Here is a 19,016-nt window from a genome sequence, read left to right on the forward strand (position 1 = left end):
CCGCCGGAGATTGCCGAAGCGGCGCTCGGCTACCTCGCTACATCTCTCTGCAGCAGATACAGTGTAGCCACGGAGCCTGGTGCAGGGAAAGCTCGCCACCCGCGGCCGTAGACTCCCCATCCCTCGTTTCCTTTCCCCTGAAAAAAATCCTCTCAACTTGATCTACAGGAGAGGCATTCGCTGCAAATCTCTCCCAATGCAAGCCATCAAGTGCGTGGTGGTGGGGGACGGGTAAGTGAAGCCGCCCCGATGGGGCTCAAGTGTCTGAATCAATGCACCGGGAGAATCAGCCCTGCGCCGCGTTTTGTTGTGTAAAAATATTTATTGCAGGGATGGAGGTTCGCTGCATTTGGCTGGAGAGGTGTGATTGAGAAGCGACTGGGTGTATGTTTATTTAATTTCTGCATGAGGTCGTGTATCTCTCAACAGAGGGAGTTTCCCTCCGTCCCTCGGGGCGATGGGGGCTCTCGCCCGGACATCTAACCTCGCTCCCTCCTGCTCCCTCCCCTCTCCCCTCTCCCCCCCCACACACCGTGGTTTATTCATCAGCTCATATAAATGGGGCAAACCTCCCACTGACGACAGCCGATATATATATATATATATATAATATATATGTTAAAGAAGAGAGAGAGGGGGTTAAAATGGGAAAATGGATAAACAGAACGAAAGTTTTATTGTGGAACAGAAAAATGCATTCCTCTCGGCCGCATAATGAACAAGTGAGTGATTGCTGGTGGGTGTAATGGATGCACAATGGGCAGAGCTGGCTGCTGGGAGGCTGGGTACACAAGGCACAGGCAGCAGAGAGCTCTACTGACAAGATGGCTGGTGATATGATACTGGCATACCTCTCTGTGCCAGACCAGCTTATCTGAGAATTCGGGGAGCACCCACTGCCCAGTCAGCCGATGCCAGTGTGATCGAGGTGTTGTGTGTTTCACACCGGATGCTGCACCAGGTTACTCTGCACTGATGAGATGCTGTGGTCATGGGCAGGTCTCTGGACAGAGTCCTCAATTGTATCCTTGCCTCGTACCGCCGGATGGCAGTTAGAGTATTGTTGGTACATTAAGCACAGCTTGGCTGGTAGATAGTTCAGGAAATTATGGTAAACATGGAGTGAGTTCATTATGCAAACAACATCGACAATGATTTTAATTTTTAAAAAGAAGCGAATCATCGGCATAAAATGTACAAAGCATTGAAAAATTTCAAAGTTGTTAAGATTTCTGAATATAAATCTTCAGATTTAATTTTCATTTGCTGGGTGGAATGACTGCCATGCTAATCTCATTTCACCAGGCGGTCAACTGGAACGGTTTACGTGGAGACAAGGATACAGGAATTTATTATTGCCTTATTTCATTTAAAGTGAATGAACGATGTGTTCATTAAAAAAAATCACCAACTTTTGTTCTGTAGCTGAATGTAGCTGGCTGGCATTTGTGCCGGGCAAGATGTTGTGAACAGCAATGGGAACAAGGGCATCTGATTAGATGGATAAGAAGGAACTAGATGCTGGTTTACACTGAAGATGACAAAAAATGCTGGAGTAACTCAGTGAGCCTGGCAGCATCTCTGGATGCCTCTATTTTCCTTCTCCACTTACTCTCCGTATGAAGAGGAGTCTCAATCCAAAACGTCGCCTATTCCATTTTTACAGAGATGCTGCCTGACCCGCTGAGTTACTCCAGCGTTATCTGTCCATCATGCGTTTGATTAGATTGTTCTGTCAGTGTTTGAATACAGCCACCGCCCGCTTCAAACCAAAGCAGTACGATCTCCAACATTAGTCTGGAAAGCCAAAACAGGAATACCTTCCACCAACCAAACCAAACAGATGGGGGGAAAAAAACCCATACAAAGAATTGGGTTTGAGGATGTTGCAGGGAGCCATGGAAATCTCAGGATTCGCCTAGAACAGAGGTGGATGATGAAACCTATGATTATGGATGATCACTTGCTTGTTCCCGCAGCCTTCAGTCGTTGAGCTTCTGGCAGGGTAATTGCAGCCTGTCGAACCTTGGAGACCAGAGGGCTGGTAAAGACTTCTTGTATTCCGCAAATTATTTGCTGCTAAATGTATGCTGTTGGGTTTTGCTTTGAAAGGAGAATACACAGCGAGCAATGACTGGATTTTCAGAAAGTAGGTCATTTTGTTTTATTATCGCATCATAATGTACAAATGATTCATTTTATGCATTTGGACATCTGCGTTTGTGGTATGAGATCAGACTGAATTCCGGCTTAAGTTGTGTTTGGTTGGAGGTATGTCTTAAGTTTTGGAAAGGTTTGTAAAATATCCACACAAAGCACAGTAGTAGTTTTTCAGAAACTGTTCTTGTGTTGAGATCAGTGGTGGTGGCGTAGATGGCTTTCAACAGTATTGGAAGAAAAAGAGACAAAATGCTGGAGTAACTCAGCAGGTTAGGCAGCATCTCTGGAGAACATGGATAGGTAATGTTTCGGGTGGGGAACCTTTTACATACTGTTTATTGAAATTGTGTGCATCTCCCAACAAGTTGTTGCCAAACAAGTTGCCAACACATGTAATCTGTTGGTCTGGGCAGTACAGGGAAGGACTGACAAACTTGAGTTAAGGTATTGTTTTAGTTTATGCACGTTCTGACAGATGTCAGTCCATTTGGTGTTTCAGAAACCGCAAGTCTTATTTTAAGCGTACCTTGCACTATCCAGCAAGGTTGTGCATTTGTTATTATTCCTGTTGTGATACAGTTTGTGAACTAATGTTTTATTGGCCACCAGTTTCTATCACTTCATGTTGGACATTGACTTCAGCTTGCTCGCCCTCTTTCTTGCAATGGGTCAAATATTATTCCTGACATCTCACTCTCGCAACAACCCTCTGCAAGAATGAATAATATTTTAAAACGTCCAACTTCCTGCAATCCCACTCCTTGTGGAGAGTTTTAGCAACCAATGCCATCACTGATGTACATCATGCCCCTCACTTAGTTTAGTTTAGAGATAAAGAGCGGAAACGGGCACTTCGGCCCACCGAGTCCATGCCGACCTGTATACTAGCTCTATCCTACACACTAGGGACAAATTACAGAAGCCAATTAACCTACAAATCGGCACGTTTTTGGAAACCCGTGTCTCTGACACTGTAAAGCATCAACTCTATTGCTGCGCCATTGTGCTGCCCAAACATAGAGAAGTTTGCCGATGTTGGTCGGTACAGCAGGAAATGGATGAATGAGTCATAAGAATGCTTATTGCTGTTGCTGCTGGTTGTAAAACGGTAGCAAAGGAGCAGGTCCTGTAGGGGCCAATGCACGTGCATCTTGGACTTGTTCCAGAAATAGCGTCCAGCTGTGATGACAACATTTGCCCTCTCATTGCACAGTTGAGTATTACATATTAGACATCATGACATTGGATATGGTGCAAAGAAACAATTTTTTCTAATTTAATTTAGTTTAGAGATACAGGTCCTTCGGCACACCGAGTCTGTGTCGACAAAGAAATCACCCTTTATATTAACACTATCGTACACACTAGGGACAATTTACAAATTTTACCAGCCAATTAACATCAAACCTGCATGTTTTTGGAGTGTGGAAGCAAACTGGAGCACCTGGAGAAACCCCACACAGTCACAGGGAGAACGTACAAACTCCATACAGACACTACCCGTAGCCTATACATTCAAAATAAATTTAAAATATTCTGTTCGATGATATGTCGTTCGTACTCCACATGGTGAAAGTTTGAGGAAGCATTTAATCCAGTGTTGGAAAATGATAAGACTTGTAATCCATTTCAGATCCTTATTTCCTAGTATTGTACATTAAGTACATGTGTTCTGTCATGTATAGAATATAATCTCTAATGAGTGTGTTGTACATATTTTCTGCCATCAATCTATGCACTGGGATGCTGTGTTAGTCCAGTGATTCTGATTTAAGCTGCACCCATGTCATTTTGAGTATCTGACGGGAGGTGACTCCTGTAATGTAACGTGGCATTCTATGTCGACTCCACCCAGAAGCACCACACTGCATTAAACAATATTGCAAACCGACGAGTAATTATGTAAATTTTACAAGACAGAAATTGTAAATATCTTGTACACATCTTTATGTCGAGATCCAAACAGTCAGTGAACATTTCCAAATTCCACGGCTCATTGCCCTGTCAGTTAGTAGATCTTTGGGAAGTATACCACGATGGTACAACAACAACCAGCCGCTGTACTGAGGCTAGGGCATCACTGGAAGTGCGGGGAGTCTGAAATAGAAGCTGTAATATGAGCAGTGGGTCTGACAAATATTGAAGGGGAGTAGGCAAAGGGATGTTTACGTCATTGGAATTTATCAACTGTATGCATCTCATACATCATTATCAAATAGACATCTGCATAAGTGCTGGAGTAACTCAGCGGGTCAGGCAAAATCTCTGTGGAATATGGATAGGTGACATTTCGAGTCAGGACCCTTCTTCAGACTGATGGTCACAACTCGAAACATCACCTATCCATGTTCTCCTGAGATGCTGAGGGACCTGCTGAGTTACCTTTGTACCTTGAGTCTTCTTTTGTAAATAAGCGCTTGCAGTTATTTGTTTCTGCGTAAGTAGGTATTGTGGAAAAATTCTCCTGTTGATGTCAGTAGGATTTCTATGTTCATCGTGCTGAGTGTGTAACCTGCACACACTGAACGTTTGTGGACGCTTGTTTGATTTGCCAGATTACACAACTGAACTTTGAACTTGGTCAGTCTGAGGCTTTCGCTGTTGGCTGGATGAATGGTCCAACGGGTATGAACAGTTTTGGACAGAAGGTGCTGGCTGTGATTTTGTGGCTCTATCAATATTATACCTGCAGGTTCGCTGAAGTCAATGGAAGCCACCCACCTTGCTGGAGAATTTATAAACATGTAGAGAATAAGGAGAATTTCCACTCAAATAGCCCAACATGTTGTAAATACTATTCGACTCAATGAGGTCAGACTGGTTCTTAGAGAAACACCATGGAAACAGACCCTTTGGCTCACCAAGTTCACGCCAACCATTGCTCACCCGTCCACACTAATTTTACGTTCTCCCACTTTCTCATCCACTCCCTACACATTACGGGCAATTTACAGAGGCTAATTAACCTACAAACCCGCACGGCTTTGGGATGTGGGAGGAAACCAGGGCACCCGGAGGAAACTAACGAGTATGCCTCTGCCTCTCTCGAAGACTACAGGTGTCTGATATTGCTGCTCATTTCAGGTTCCTATCTGAAGAAGGGTCCCAAACTGAAACATCGCATATCCATGTTCTCCAGGGATGCTGCCCTACCCACTGAGTTTTTTTATTGTAAACCAGCATCTGCAGTTCCGTGTGTCTGGTTTCCAGTAATCACTGCTCTTGCCTTTCTCCCCACAACCATTACCATTTGGCTATAGCCTTGTATTTTTGTATCATCGGCTAAAGAGAAGAGTTTCTCTATGCACATTTTATCTAAACCTGCCATACATCTGACCACCTTTATTATTTCTCCCCACAACCTTTTTGAAAACCAAGAAAAATCCAGCTTCCTTAATCTAAACCTTTGGTTCCAATGCCTCATTCTGCTGCCTCCGGACCCTCTCGAGAACCATCTTAATGCGTGTTAACGCAACATGGATGCAGTACTCTCGATGAGACCCAGTGAGAGATTTATATGATGCCTATATCTTCCTTATTATTGTACGCACTTCCTCTAACAAAGAAGCACGTGGTCCAAGTGTTTTCCCAATAACATCAAGTCAAGTCAAGTCAGTTTTATTTGTCACATACACATACACATACAAGATGTACAGTGAAATGAAAGCGGCAATACTTGCGGGATAGTGCAAAACAACAGAACAGAACGGAACCAATATTTACATTTAAAGAAAGAAGACACAGTATTTATGCCCTGGTGAGATCAGAGTTTTCAGTCTTGATGGCCTGTGGAAAGAAACTCCGCCTCATCCTCTCTGTTTTCGCAGCGTGACAGCGGAGGCGCTTGCCTGACCGTATGTTCTGCCTCTTTCAAAGTGCACTGCACACGAATGCATTTGTGTTCTTCAGAACTGTCATTAAATGCATCCTCCAGCCTTCTATGCCCTTTGTCAAAATACATCACTGTACACTTCTCAGTACCAAGTTTCATCCATTACTTGTATGCATTGTCAGTCTATCTTTTGTCCTTGTTGGTTGGTTTCTTCTCATTATTTGCCACCTTTCCACATTTGATGCCACAGCGATTTCAAAACTTTCCTCTATATTCCAACATAGGTTATTTGCATCAATAAAAGCACATACTAGTTAACCTACCCTTTGGGACCAATCTCCTTCCAGTCTGATGGAACATTTAGAGATACAAGGAACTGCAGTTGCTAGAATCTTGAACAGAACTCCAAGTACTGGAGTGGCTCTCAGCAGGTCAGGCAGCATCTGTGCAGGACATAGAAACATAGAAAATAGGTGCAGGAGTAGGCCATTCGGCCCTTTGAGCCTGCACCGCCATTCAATATGATCATGGCTGATCATCCAACTCAGTATCCTGTACCTGCCTTCTCTCCATACCCCCTGATCTCTTTAGCCACATCTAACTCCCTCTTAAATATAGCCAATGAACTGGCCTCAACTACCTTCTGTGGCAGAGAGTTCCAGAGATTCACCACCCTCTGTGTGACATGGATAGGCAACATTTTGGATCGGAACCCTTCTTCAGACTGATTATAGGTGGGGGAGAAGAAACAAACTGGTTGCAGTCGGGATAGAGATTTCTCTTCACCCCGCTATTACAATCAGTGCAGATAGATTCTAACCCGAAACGTCGCCTATCCAAGTCCTCCGCCAATGCTGCCTGACCTGTTGAGTTACTCCAGCACTTGGTGTTCTACTCTGATGGATCACTGGCCTCTGCTCACTGCCTTGCACCCTAAAGTCTTCCTGTGGCGTTTGTGGAATGTCCGGGCAAGCCTTGTACTGACTCGCCACAAAGGGACGGCATGTGTTGGGCCCTGTGTGATGGGGTCTGTCTCCTGCAAATTTCAACATGTCATGTACGTGATTCAAAAATTGAATTTCTATCCAATTTAATTAGTGGCTGCCTTATCTCTGCAGTTCACTGGCCTGCCATCTGAGTAATCTGAGATCGGAATCACGGTTTCTGCCTTCCTGCAATCAGCTCTGTGCTAAATGGAGTTATATTGTACAGTTTGCCTCTTGTATCCTTGGCTGGGCCAGGAGGGGTTGTTGTAAACTAAATCCGGCACGGATACAAGCAAACTGGGTTCCTCCACAACCTTAGATGGCAATATTACCCGTGGGCTGCCATGATTTATAGCCGACTTGTTCGTCTAAATCTGCATGTGTGCTTTACCACCCTTCCAGCTATTGCTTGCTTGGTTTATTCCTCATCAAACCATCTGTGCTGTATTCACTGTTGCCACATTTCCTGCAGCAATCGAGAATCGAGCTGAAAAAAATTGATCTGTTGATTCGCAGCCACCTCACCAATCAGTCGTGCCGACACTACAGGGCCACACACAACTGACCATAGCTCTGGGCGGGGGATTGTCCTCGATGTAACTACTGTGTGGGATTACTCTTCATTGTGTTAGTGTAAACCAACAATTATATCAGCAAGGATTACGTGGAGACTAAATGACACACAATTTGCATTCCATTTCAATTTATTGAGAAGGTCAATGGTGTAAATAATAGGCATCCTGAGATATTATGTTTCTTGTGCTTAGCAAGGTGAATGGGTAGCTGTTTAAATGATAAACGTGCCTGGGACGACACGAGGTTAGATGCTGGCAACAAGGGTGGTAAAGAATTCAGAGATTCAGTCAGGATCTGATCATCAACTGGTGACATGATGTTGTTTGTGGAGAATTGGTGTCTGAGATATGATGGCCATTTGATTCAATGCCTTGCTAACGTCAAGTGCCTGGGCTGATGCAGAGAGAATTTCTATGTATGCCTGTCATACAAAGCCCAGCGTTAGCAAAATAAGAATGTCTCTATAAAATGTTCAAGTTCAAATTGAGAATTATCTGTGCATAATAGCTCGTGAAATATATTTGTGTCACATTAGTTCGATGGAGGAAAATGTCTTGCTTGGGATGTACAGTTTAAAATGATGCCTGGCTAGGAGAACAAATTCAAAGGGAATTTTTATTGCCTACTGCAGTGGGCTTGGCGATGAAGCTGGGAAATGTGTTTTAGTTTTGTCTGCAGGTTTCCTGCTTTGTCATTACATCATCGACAGCCAATGAGCGGTGTGGTGTGAGATAGCCCTGCTCAGCCAGAGATGTGTCGTCCACACAAACCAGGGCAGCATGCAGCTTCCCGACAAAGAATCAGGGCTTGTGGTTACTAGGCAACGTTTAAGTGGCTGATGTTTCACATTGTTGGGGGTTTGGGTTGTTAAATTCCTATATGACGGGCAGGTTATTTAAGATGTTGTAATTGAGGTCATTGTAGAATTTTTCTGTGAAATGAATCGAACTGCAGAATGAATTTACAGGACATATCGAAATGTATTGTCTTTCTTACTGGGATATAAAGATGACAGCGTCTCTTTGGCAACAATTTTTGTTTAGGAATTTGATGTGAAGATTTGGCCATCTTTACAAAATGACCTGACCACTCAACAACAATAATGAAGCCTGGTTCTTGTGTCCACTGTGCCTCCATGCCAAATTCTTCAACGTTATGTTACAGTTATGGGATAGAGCTGTCATTTAAGCAATTCCATCTAGTCTGGATAACTTGCAACATTTAGTAGAGGGGCAGTTCCTTTTAAAAATTGCATTTTTATTGTTATTTCCTTTAAATTGCTTGATTTTAATAACAGCGATATACGATCACATTCTGATGGTGTATTACCCATTGATCATTAAAGCAATGATCTGTTTTATGCTTCAAGCTATCAACAAATCCCCCGTCTCTGGTGACCCGCATGCTGCATTTCCCCAGTAATATTCTGAAAGACAAAAGAATATGCAGGAGTTTATTTTTATTCCATCTATTTATGTATATATTTGCGAGCCAATTATCTCACAGAAACAGGAATGATGCGGTGACATTTCATGATACTCTGGTGTTGGAGGGGAGGAAGATCTGTGTGCAGTGGATTCTTGCAGAAATATAAAATCATGGGGCTGGATTGTGGGTGAGGGGGGGGGGGGGAGATCCAATTTGCATTTTTAATTCTGCTGCCAGTTTGCTGGAATTTATGTTCTGTTCAGGACTGAGCTGTACACCTTCCTCCTAACCTGACCAGACCCTACGTGAGCTGGCAGCTGTTGTCTACCATTTATTTTTGCAATAGCATCCTTAGAATGGTAAGAATGCTAATAAACCAGTGGTTGCTATGTTATCGATATCGGGTGAATATTATTTAATTGCAGGCAGTGTTAGAGGAGTTGCCATTTTACAGAATCTACAACATAACACCTGCTTCTTAATCAGTCTTTAGTTCTTTTCTTTGAATTGGAATTGAAGTAGAGGAATGGATTGGAATATTGCCCTTTAACCCTGATGATGTGGTGTGAAACCTAGCCAATAGGGTGAGATGAAAGTGTTCTGCATTTATTGATCCATGGGTGGTGTGAGTTTGCAGCGATTCATGCCGTTCCCTTGGTTATTAATCTTGAACATTGTCAGAAATTGAGCACTAATTGATTGTGATCGTCACTGGGCGTGAGGGGGGTAAGGGCTCGCGTCTCCTTGGCTGCTGATTCAGCAGAGGACGGGGAACTTGGCGTTGTTCAGTCTCCCTTGAATACAGAGAGGGTGTACATTTGAGCATTGTCCACCAACAGCGGTCGACACCCTGGTCACGTTCCCAACTCACCGCTACCATCAGGAAGAAGGTACAAGGAGCCTGACCTGCAGGTTCAACACCAGCTTCTTCCCAGCAACCACTGCACAACACTAACCTCAGCAAATATGATCTTCTGTGGTCTGTGGTTGCACTATAGGTTTCAGTTTTCATTATTATGGTCTGGTTACCTAGTATTGCCGATGATTAATCCATAAATGTGTGTATATTTGTTTGTTATTGCATTTATAGGACTATTAAGTTGCTTCAAGTATGAATTTAATTGTTCCATTGCCACCACATATGACAATTGAATACTCTTGACTCTTGATCTCAGTCGTACTTAGCTTCCGTGTACTGACCTAGAGAAATGCACGTGTTGGTCGGGGTGTGTGTGCGTAGAGCAAGAAAATAGTTTGTGTCTAGATGGCACTGATGCTGCTGCTCACTGACCAATAATCAGTTTGCCATAACCCTCTTTGGGGGTGAGGGATGAGTGATCAACTCCCATGACCATAACACGTAAATAAAACCTGCCCCTCTGCTGCCCGGCACAAACTAAAGGAACTGAGGTGCTACAATACTGCACTCTGTATCTTCCCCTTGGCTCTACCTATTGCACTTGAGTTTAACATGATTGGACTGACCGGTTTGGATAGCATGCAAAACAAAGCTTTTCACTGTACCTCAGTACACGTGACAATTGTAATAAACTTAAAGCTTACGTTAAAGAAGGAACTGCAGATGCTGGAAAATCGAAGGTAGACAAAAATGCTGGAGAAACCCAGCAGGTGAGGCAGCATCTATGGAGCGAAGGAAATGGCCAATGTTTCGGGTCAAAACCCTTCTTCAGAAGCCTAATCAAGAAACCTAAACCTTAAATGGGTCCCTTCATGTTTGACAGTTTGGTCATTCCATTCAAGATGTCCCACCAATAGTATTAACTGTTTATGCCAATGAAGATATAGTCAGCATTTTCTGCTTTGATTTCAGATATACAACATCTGCATAGTTTTTATTTTGGTCACCATTTCTAGACCTTCATGTCTGAATGTCCCAAACAATATTTATGAATTTATGGATTCATGGGGCCTTTTATCTTTAGAGTTTGAGCAGGACTAGAATGTAATCTGCTACTGTGGACTGCTCTGGGTCTTGTAAAAACAATCATACAAAGCTTCAACATTGAGAGTCATAGAGCTGTACAGCACAGAAACAAGCCCTTCGGCCCACTTTGTCCATGCCGTCCAGATTACTGGGCTAGTCCCTTTTGCATACATTTGGCTCATAGCCCTCTGCTCTTCCTTCCCATATATCTGTCCAAATTTCTTTCAAAAGTCATAATTATAGTGGCTATTTAGCTTTCACTGGTAGCTCATTCCAGAAATCGACTACTGCAAAGGTAGTCCCAGAGGTCTCCCTTACACCTCTCTCCTCTCACCTTTGTTTGTTAGTTTTAGAATCCTCTACACTGGGGAAAAAAACTGTGAGTGTTCACTTTATCCGTCACTCATGATCTTGTGCACCTCAATAAGGTCACCCCCCAGCCTTCCACGCTGCAGAGTAATTAGTCCCAATCCATCCAACATCTCCCTAGAACTTAGAAATAGAAATAAGGAACTGCAGATGCTGGTTTAGAAAAAAAAGTGCTGGAGTAACTCAGGCAGCATCTCTGGAGAATGTGGACAGGTGATGTTTCAGGTTGAAACCCTTCTCCAGACTGATCCATATAACTCAAGCCCAGGCAACATCCCGATAAGCCTCTTCTACATCCATTCCAATATAATGACATCCTTCCTGTAGCTAGGTGACCAGAACTGCATTTAGTGTGGCCTTGTACAGCTGCATCCTGATATCCCACCTTTTGTACTCCACACCCTTCCCAATGAAGGCCAGCCTGCCAAAAGCCTTCTTCACCGCCCTGCCATTTCATGCAGTTGATTTGACTGATTACTAATTTCCAAAATGCGTTGACTTGCTTAGGCTTGGAATGCAGTTGATCGTAAATTACATTCAGCTTGATTTTCAATGATCAGACACTTCTACGGAATTCACAGGTGTTGGAAATTTGAACTCTCAGTGCAACTAATCCTTGCGTCATTGGGAGAGTGCAGGGGAAATTCAGGTTGCATATTAATAATAAAGTAAATGATCAACTGAATTATCTGTAGTTTATGTACAAAATGCAAACTGGAAATGTAGCTTTTAAATTTGAGCAGTCAAGCACACAGAACAGGGACAGATGTTCATTTGTACAGGTACATGGATAGGAAAGGTTTAGAGGGCTATGGGCAGGTGGGACTAGTGTAGATTGAGAATCTTGGTCCGCATGGGCAAGTTGGGCCGAAGGGACTGTTTCCGTGTTATATGACTCTCTAAGCAGCTATCAGAGAGCAGTCTCTGAAGGAACAGGATGAGTTGATGTTGGTCATAGATGTGATGGGTTACTATATGTGGAAGATGACTTATCAGAAGGGTCTCCACCCGAAACATCACCTAATGTTCACCAGAAATACTGCTTGACTTGCTGAGTTACTGCAGCATGTTGTCCTTGTGTAAACCAGCATCTGCAGTTCCTTCTTTCTGAATTATCAGCCTGTATGTTTGATTAGTTGAGTTTATTATTGTCATGTGTGCCAAGGCACAATGAAAAGCTTTTGTTTGTGTAACCATATAACCATATAACAATTACAGCACGGAAACAGGCCATCTCGGCCCTACAAGTCCGTGCCGAACAATTTTTTTTTCTTATTTTTTTCCCTTAGTCCCACCTGCCTGCACTCATACCATAACCCTCCATTCCCTTCTCATCCATATGCCTAGCCAATTTATTTTTAAATGATACCAATGTGTACTATCCAAAGAAGACTATACATGAATACAATCGAGCCGTCCACAGTGTAGAGATAAAGAATAAAGAGTACAACATATATCGTGCAGGTTAAAGGCCCATTAAAGATAGTTTGAATGAATTTTTAACTGTTTGCAATTATTGGTCCCGGACCAGAGGGATGTTCCTACTATTGACAGAGTCTAGGACCAGACGTCAGCCTCCAAATAAAAGGACGTACCTTTAGAAAGGAGATGGGGAATTTCTTTAGTCAGAGAGTGGTGAATCTGTGGAATTCATTGCCACAGAAGGCTGTGGACGCTATCTATGGATATTTTTAAGACAGAGATTGAGAGATTCTTGATTAGTACGGGTGTCGGGGGTTATGGGGAGGAGGCAAGGGAATGAGGTTGAGAGGGAAAGATAGATCAGCCAAGATTGAATGGTAGAGTAGACTTTATGGGCTGAATGGCCTAATTCTGCTCCTATAACTTAAGGATTTAAGTCTTGAAATGTTGTATCTAAAGGCAGTGTCTTTGCTGTTTTGCAGGGCTGTAGGTAAGACATGTCTCCTCATCAGCTACACCACCAATGCATTCCCTGGCGAGTACATCCCAACAGTGTAAGTATCCAGTCCAGTGCTCTGTCTCCGTGGTGTCTACACTGTCCCTGCTTTCAATTCTAATGCTTTAATTTTGTAGATTTGACAACTATTCGGCGAATGTAATGGTCGATGGGAAACCGGTGAATCTGGGACTGTGGGACACAGCAGGTCAGGAGGACTATGATCGACTGCGACCTCTCTCTTATCCACAAACGGTATGCTGGCTATCTTTGTAACATTCTATTGCTGAGATTCATTCCTTACGTTGGACTTTATAAATTGCTAATCCTCCTTTACTATCCAAATGAGGGGAAGTGACAGGTTGAACGCACAGTCATTTACCCAGGGTGGGGGAATCAAGAAGCAGTGGACAAGGGTTTAAGGTGAGAGGGTACAAGATGCAATAGGAAGCTGAGGGGCAACTTTTTCACACAGGGGGTGATGGGTATATGGAACGAGCTGTCAGTGGAAGGCACAGTGCTGGGTCAGGCAGCATCTCTCTGGAGAAAGTGACGTTATGGGCCAGGGCCCTTCTTCAAACTGATTGTTGGGGGGGAGAAAGCTTGAAGAGAGGAGGGGCAGGACAAAGCCTGGCAGGTAACAGGTAGCTACAGGTGAGGGGAGTTTTTTTTGATGGTCGGACAAAGGCCAGAGATGAAACGGTGAAGAAGTTGTGAGACAAAACGGTGAGGAGTTGTGAATTGTGAGGCTAGTGGATAGAATGTAGGTGGAGGGGGAGGGGGAGGGAGAGACAGATGTGTCTTGTTGGGGCATACCGGGTGGGGGGTGGGGAACTGTCAGAGGAGGTAGTTGAGGCATGTACAATAATATATCTTTTAAGACACTTGGGACAGGCATGTGGATAGGAAAAGTTTAGAGGGATACGAGCCACTAGTGGGCAAATGCTTAGATGGAGCATAGGGGCCAGCATAAATGAGTTGGGCCAAAGGGCCTGTTTCCATGCTGTATGTTCCAGGGATTCTAAATGACACTGTCTGCTGTCTTTACAAAATGTAGTTTATGAACCCTAATTAGCCATCTCCCTGAAGGAGACATCAACATCCACACTTCTCAAATGCTTAAAAACCACTATAAAATTCACTCATTTACAGAATAAAGGACACACCAGGCCCTTCTTCCCTCCACCCCCCCCCCCACAGTCATTCTACACACACATGTAAGCATTTATTGATTTATCACAAATCTTTTGCAAATCCATATATTTTGTGTACGTCATTTCCGTCATTCCAAGAATTTATATGCGTGCGTGTGTGCGTGCGTGCGTGCGTGCGTGTACGTGTGGTTGTCTGTCTGTCTCTGCATTCGATGGTTCCACAGTCTCTTCCCTTCACGTTAATGTATCTTGCAGTTACCCAATCACATCCAGGGATGGCATTAGTTACACACCTGCTTCCGCACCCCTGTCCTTATTTAAAACAATGTCTTTAATCTCTGATAACCATGTCACCTTGTGTCAATTTCATTGATAACAAGTTGTGTAAATGTCTGGGTTATGGTGACAGGGCCTCAAGTAACCAGTTCCTTCTCTACATTTACACAGGATGTGTTTTTGATCTGCTTTTCACTCGTGAGTCCAGCGTCCTTTGAAAACGTCAGAGCAAAGGTAATATTCGCTTTTGGAATTGTTAGGTCTGCACAGTGGTGCAGCGGGTAGAGCTGCTGCCTCACAGCGCCAGAGACCCGGGTTTGATCCAGACCTCGGGTGCTGTCCTTGTGGAGTTTGCACATTCTCCCTGTGTGCACGTGGTTTTCCTCCGGGTGCTCCGGATTCCTTCCGAAACACGTGTAGGTTTGTAGCTTAGTTGGCTGTTGAAAATTGTCCCGAATGTTTAGGTGGGATGGGATAACATCTCAGACTAGTTTGAACGGATGGTAAACGTGGACTGGAAGGACCAAAGGTCCTGTTTCCATGCTGTATCTCTAAACTAAACTCAGACAAAGCTAGCATAAGAAATATCTCGTTGTTTTTTTAAGAAGGAACTGCAGGTGCTGGAAAATCAAAGGTAGACAAAAATGCTGGCGAAACTCAGCGGGTGCAGCAGCATCTATGGAGCGAAGGAAATAGGCAACGTTTCGGCCCGAAACGTTGCCTATTTCCTTCGCTCCATAGATGCTGCTGCACCCGCTGAGTTTCTCCAGCATTTTTGTGTACCCACAAGAGATATCGCTGCTGGTACCTATTCAGGCTGGCCTGGACTCCCAGATTGTGGGGGGTGTTGTGGGTGGCGGTGGTAGGGAGCTACACAAACCTTGTTCTCTTCACTAATTCTCGACTACACTCTTTGCAGCAGTTTATGGCTGGCAGTGCAGGGTTCATATTTTTAGGTTTTCAACACTTGCGGAGGGAAACTGTTCATGGAGCAAATGGTGTCCGTTTATTGTCGATTGTCCACGATCACCGATAAGGGATTATCATTGTATAAGGTGCAGCATGGTGGTGCAGCGGTAGAGTTGCTGCCTTGCAGAGCAGGAGACCTGGGTTTGATCAGGACTGCGGGTGCTGTCTGCACGGAGTTTGTACGTTCTCCCCGTGACCGCATGGGTTTTCTCTGAGATCTTCGGTTTCCTCCCACACTCCAAAGACCTACAGGTTTGTAGGTGTATGTTTAAATTGTCCCTAGTGTCTAGGATAGTGTTAATATGCGGGGATCACTGGTCGGCGTGGACTCGGTGGGCCAAAGGGCCTATTTCCGCGCTGCATCTCTAAACTAAACTAAAAGTAGTGGAAACAAACAACTGGAGTTGCTGGTTAATACACAAAAGGACACAAAGTGCTGGAGCAACACAGCAGGTCAGCCAGCATCTCTCTCTCGAATACGGATAGATGACGTTTCGGATCACGACCATACTTTGGACTCTCAGTCCGATACTGGTCCTTGTTAGTAGACGGCCCAAGCCTGCTGGTGGCCGGGAGAGAGGTGGAGGATTGGCGGCATCAACGGTTGTGGGCCACGGGCAGCCGGAGTGCAGGGAAGTGTCGGTGGTAGCGGCAGCAGGCGTGACCTGGAAGCAGTGGAAGCAGTGTGGGCTGGGTGTGGTGTCAGCAGATGTCGGTAAGTCTGTCCGCTATAACCAAAATCCATTAAAAAAGACTGTTAAAACAAGGCATCCTCCCAGTGCTTATCCATGATGTCTTGACCAAGATGGTGCTCAGTTGATTGGTAGCACAGATTTCCTCCTCCTTCGGGAAGGGAAAACCTTTTATCCCTACCATTGTAATGTTGGTTAAAGTCTGTAACCGAGATGTTGCCGGTTGAGGGATTGGTCAACCGGTAACCGGTAAAGACCAACTGTCTTGACCTTGACATCTGGCAAAGTCCACACAGACAGCAGCCGAGGTCAGGGTCGAACCTGGATATCTGGCGCTATGAGGCAACGTGCCACCCTCGGTCAGATCTTGGTGTATTCTCCATGAGTGACTCCATAAAGCACAACGTTGATATTTGCAACAAAATAGTAATTAGATTGAGTTGCTTATGTGAAAGCCCAGAATTGGAAATGTGTTTGAAATGTCTGTCCTTCAAATAATTGGTTTCTGTGAACTTGCCCGCAGTGGTACCCAGAGGTCCGACATCACTGTCCCAACACGCCGATAATCCTGGTGGGAACAAAGCTGGATCTGCGAGATGACAAGGACACCATTGAGCGGCTGCGGGATAAAAAGCTGGCTCCCATTACGTACCCACAGGGGCTGGCCATGGCCAGGGAGATTGGTAAGTGGTGCTGGGGGCCCCAAGAGTTGTGGCTTGCCAGTTCAACACACACCTTGGGATAATGTAGGAACCTCATTGTATCAATACACTGGTCACATTGTGACAATACACTGGCCACACTGACACAATCTACTGGCCACATTGTGTCAATACACTGGTCACATTGTGACAATACACTGGCCACACTGACACAATCTACTGGCCACATTGGGTCAATGCACTGGCCACATTGAAATGATAATTCTGTTCCCCTGTCAAACAAAATATCTTGAAGGCCTTGACAGGTGGGTGGTATTTGTAATACACACGCCGTTCTTCCACTCAACTGGATCAAAAGATTTGATTTTTTTAAAAACCCTCTACTCTTCCAGACCTTGGCCAGCTCATGAAGAACAGTGTGTGTCCTGCAGTCTCCTGCATCAAAAATTCCAGTTTAGTAACTATTTTTAATATTTAGAAATGAAGCCATAATAAAATAATTCAAATTAAAAAAAAATGTTGATAATTTTGAACCCATTTAGTGTTTATTATTGAGGCGAGAACCAGAGGGAATAGTTTGTTGCTGAAGTGTTTCTATACATTGACGTTCCACTGAGCTGCTGTGCCAATTGCTGTTTTCTCAGCTTGCACATGGGGTTTTGTTTTCCTGCAACGCACTTGGATGCAAGTCTGCAGTTCTTTTGTTGCACGACTGTCCTGCAGCTTAGGCGATCGGATGCAACGCTCTAACTTCCAGCTAAGCAAGAATGAACAAAAGTCAGGAGCTGTACCACTACTGTGGGAGCCACAGTGAAATGGCCTTACGTGTCACAGCTCACAGTAAATGATCTCAATGCAAACGGCAGCATTAAGATGGCCAGACTCTGCCCCATTTACCAAGTAGAAGCAGGTGGCAGCCACACAATGGCCAGAGACCAGGTTCGATCCAGACTCAGTGATGGGAAGGAAGTGTATGTGCTGTTCCACCAGGCTGGCAAGCTGTTGCTTTTACCACCAGGGCTGCAATATTGACTGCTGACAGTAATCTGTGGCCACATGGTCGCAGCAGGATATCCTTGCCCAGTCTAGCACTAAATATTAGTGTCGGCACATTGCACTCTAGCTCAGTCCATTGATTGCAAAGCCGATAGTCCAGATTGTCTTGAGTTGGTGCAAAGCCACCTAGCTCCAATACGTACGTCAGATGTCAATACGCAAGTCTGAAGAAGGATCCCGACCTGAAACGTCACCCAGCTTTTTCCCCAGAGATGCTGCCTGAGCCACTGAGTTACTCCAGCACTTTGTGTCTACCTTTGGTATAAAGCAGCTTCTGCAGTTCTTTGTTTGTCCAATACATATGTGACAGACAAAGGTAAGTCAGTAAGGGACTAGAATACCTGGCCACGTGACTGTTGAGTCGAGAAAGAAAAGGTGAGGCAGTGAAATAACCCGCATTCTTATGTGTGTAAACGATCTTTTGCAATTAATTATCAGGGATGTATCGTTTATCACTGCCTATAATGACTAGTATTGGGTTCCTGCCGTGAGTATAAGGACTGTGCTTTCTGCTGGAGGAGGTCTGTTAGGCTGAAAGAAGCTTTTGTTGCAGCGGCTGGGAGAATGCCGTGCGCCCTCCATTCTGCTCCGTGCAGTGTTGACTTTTATTGTCAGTTCGTGAGAAAGTGAAGAAATCTTCCACATCCAAACCCCCTGGGAGAGGCTGCCAGAACCCAGCGACTTTGTGTTTCTGGTTAGTGTCAGCTATTGCCCTCATTAAATTCACCCTCCCCCACCTAAACCAAAACCAAATAATACTCTCACCACCGCCTTTTGAGCATCAGCCTCTGTGTGTGAAAGGCCTTTAGATGAAATGAATCGTTTGACATCACCTGTAAATACCCGCGCAGTGACGCTACCAGCCGAATCACTTCACCATTGTAGTTTAGTTTATTGTTACATGTACCAAGGTACAGTGAAAGCTTTTGTTGTGCACTAACAAATCTGCGGAAAGATTATACATGATTACAATCAAGCCATCCATTGTGTACA

The 19,016-nt window shown here is 44.4% G+C and overlaps 2 protein-coding genes across 4 annotated transcripts in view; one reads left to right on the forward strand and one right to left on the reverse strand.

The window, feature by feature from the left end:
• The window catches only part of LOC129708424 (ras-related C3 botulinum toxin substrate 3), a 23,517-nt gene continuing 4,501 nt past the window's right edge, over positions 1 to 19,016 (forward strand). Inside the window, exons 1-5 of one of the 2 annotated variants that reach the window (XM_055654167.1) lie at positions 1 to 231; positions 13,201 to 13,272; positions 13,352 to 13,469; positions 14,816 to 14,878; positions 16,829 to 16,988. In XM_055654167.1, coding sequence (XP_055510142.1) covers positions 197 to 231; positions 13,201 to 13,272; positions 13,352 to 13,469; positions 14,816 to 14,878; positions 16,829 to 16,988 — 448 coding nt within the window. In that variant the 5' untranslated portion in view covers positions 1 to 196. Of the gene's footprint in view, positions 232 to 13,162; positions 13,273 to 13,351; positions 13,470 to 14,815; positions 14,879 to 16,828; positions 16,989 to 19,016 lie in introns of those variants that run through there. The other variant, XM_055654166.1, reaches the window with a different exon arrangement.
• Positions 8,793 to 19,016, reverse strand: part of dcxr (dicarbonyl/L-xylulose reductase) — a 25,562-nt gene continuing 15,338 nt past the window's right edge. The window contains exon 9 of one of the 2 annotated variants that reach the window (XM_055654164.1): positions 8,793 to 8,980. The gene's annotated coding sequence lies outside the window, so the exon portion shown is untranslated. Of the gene's footprint in view, positions 8,981 to 16,322; positions 16,342 to 19,016 lie in introns of those variants that run through there. The other variant, XM_055654165.1, reaches the window with a different exon arrangement.

The sequence above is a fragment of the Leucoraja erinacea genome, chromosome 23 (assembly GCF_028641065.1).
Source record: "Leucoraja erinacea ecotype New England chromosome 23, Leri_hhj_1, whole genome shotgun sequence".
Lineage (NCBI taxonomy): Eukaryota > Metazoa > Chordata > Chondrichthyes > Rajiformes > Rajidae > Leucoraja > Leucoraja erinaceus.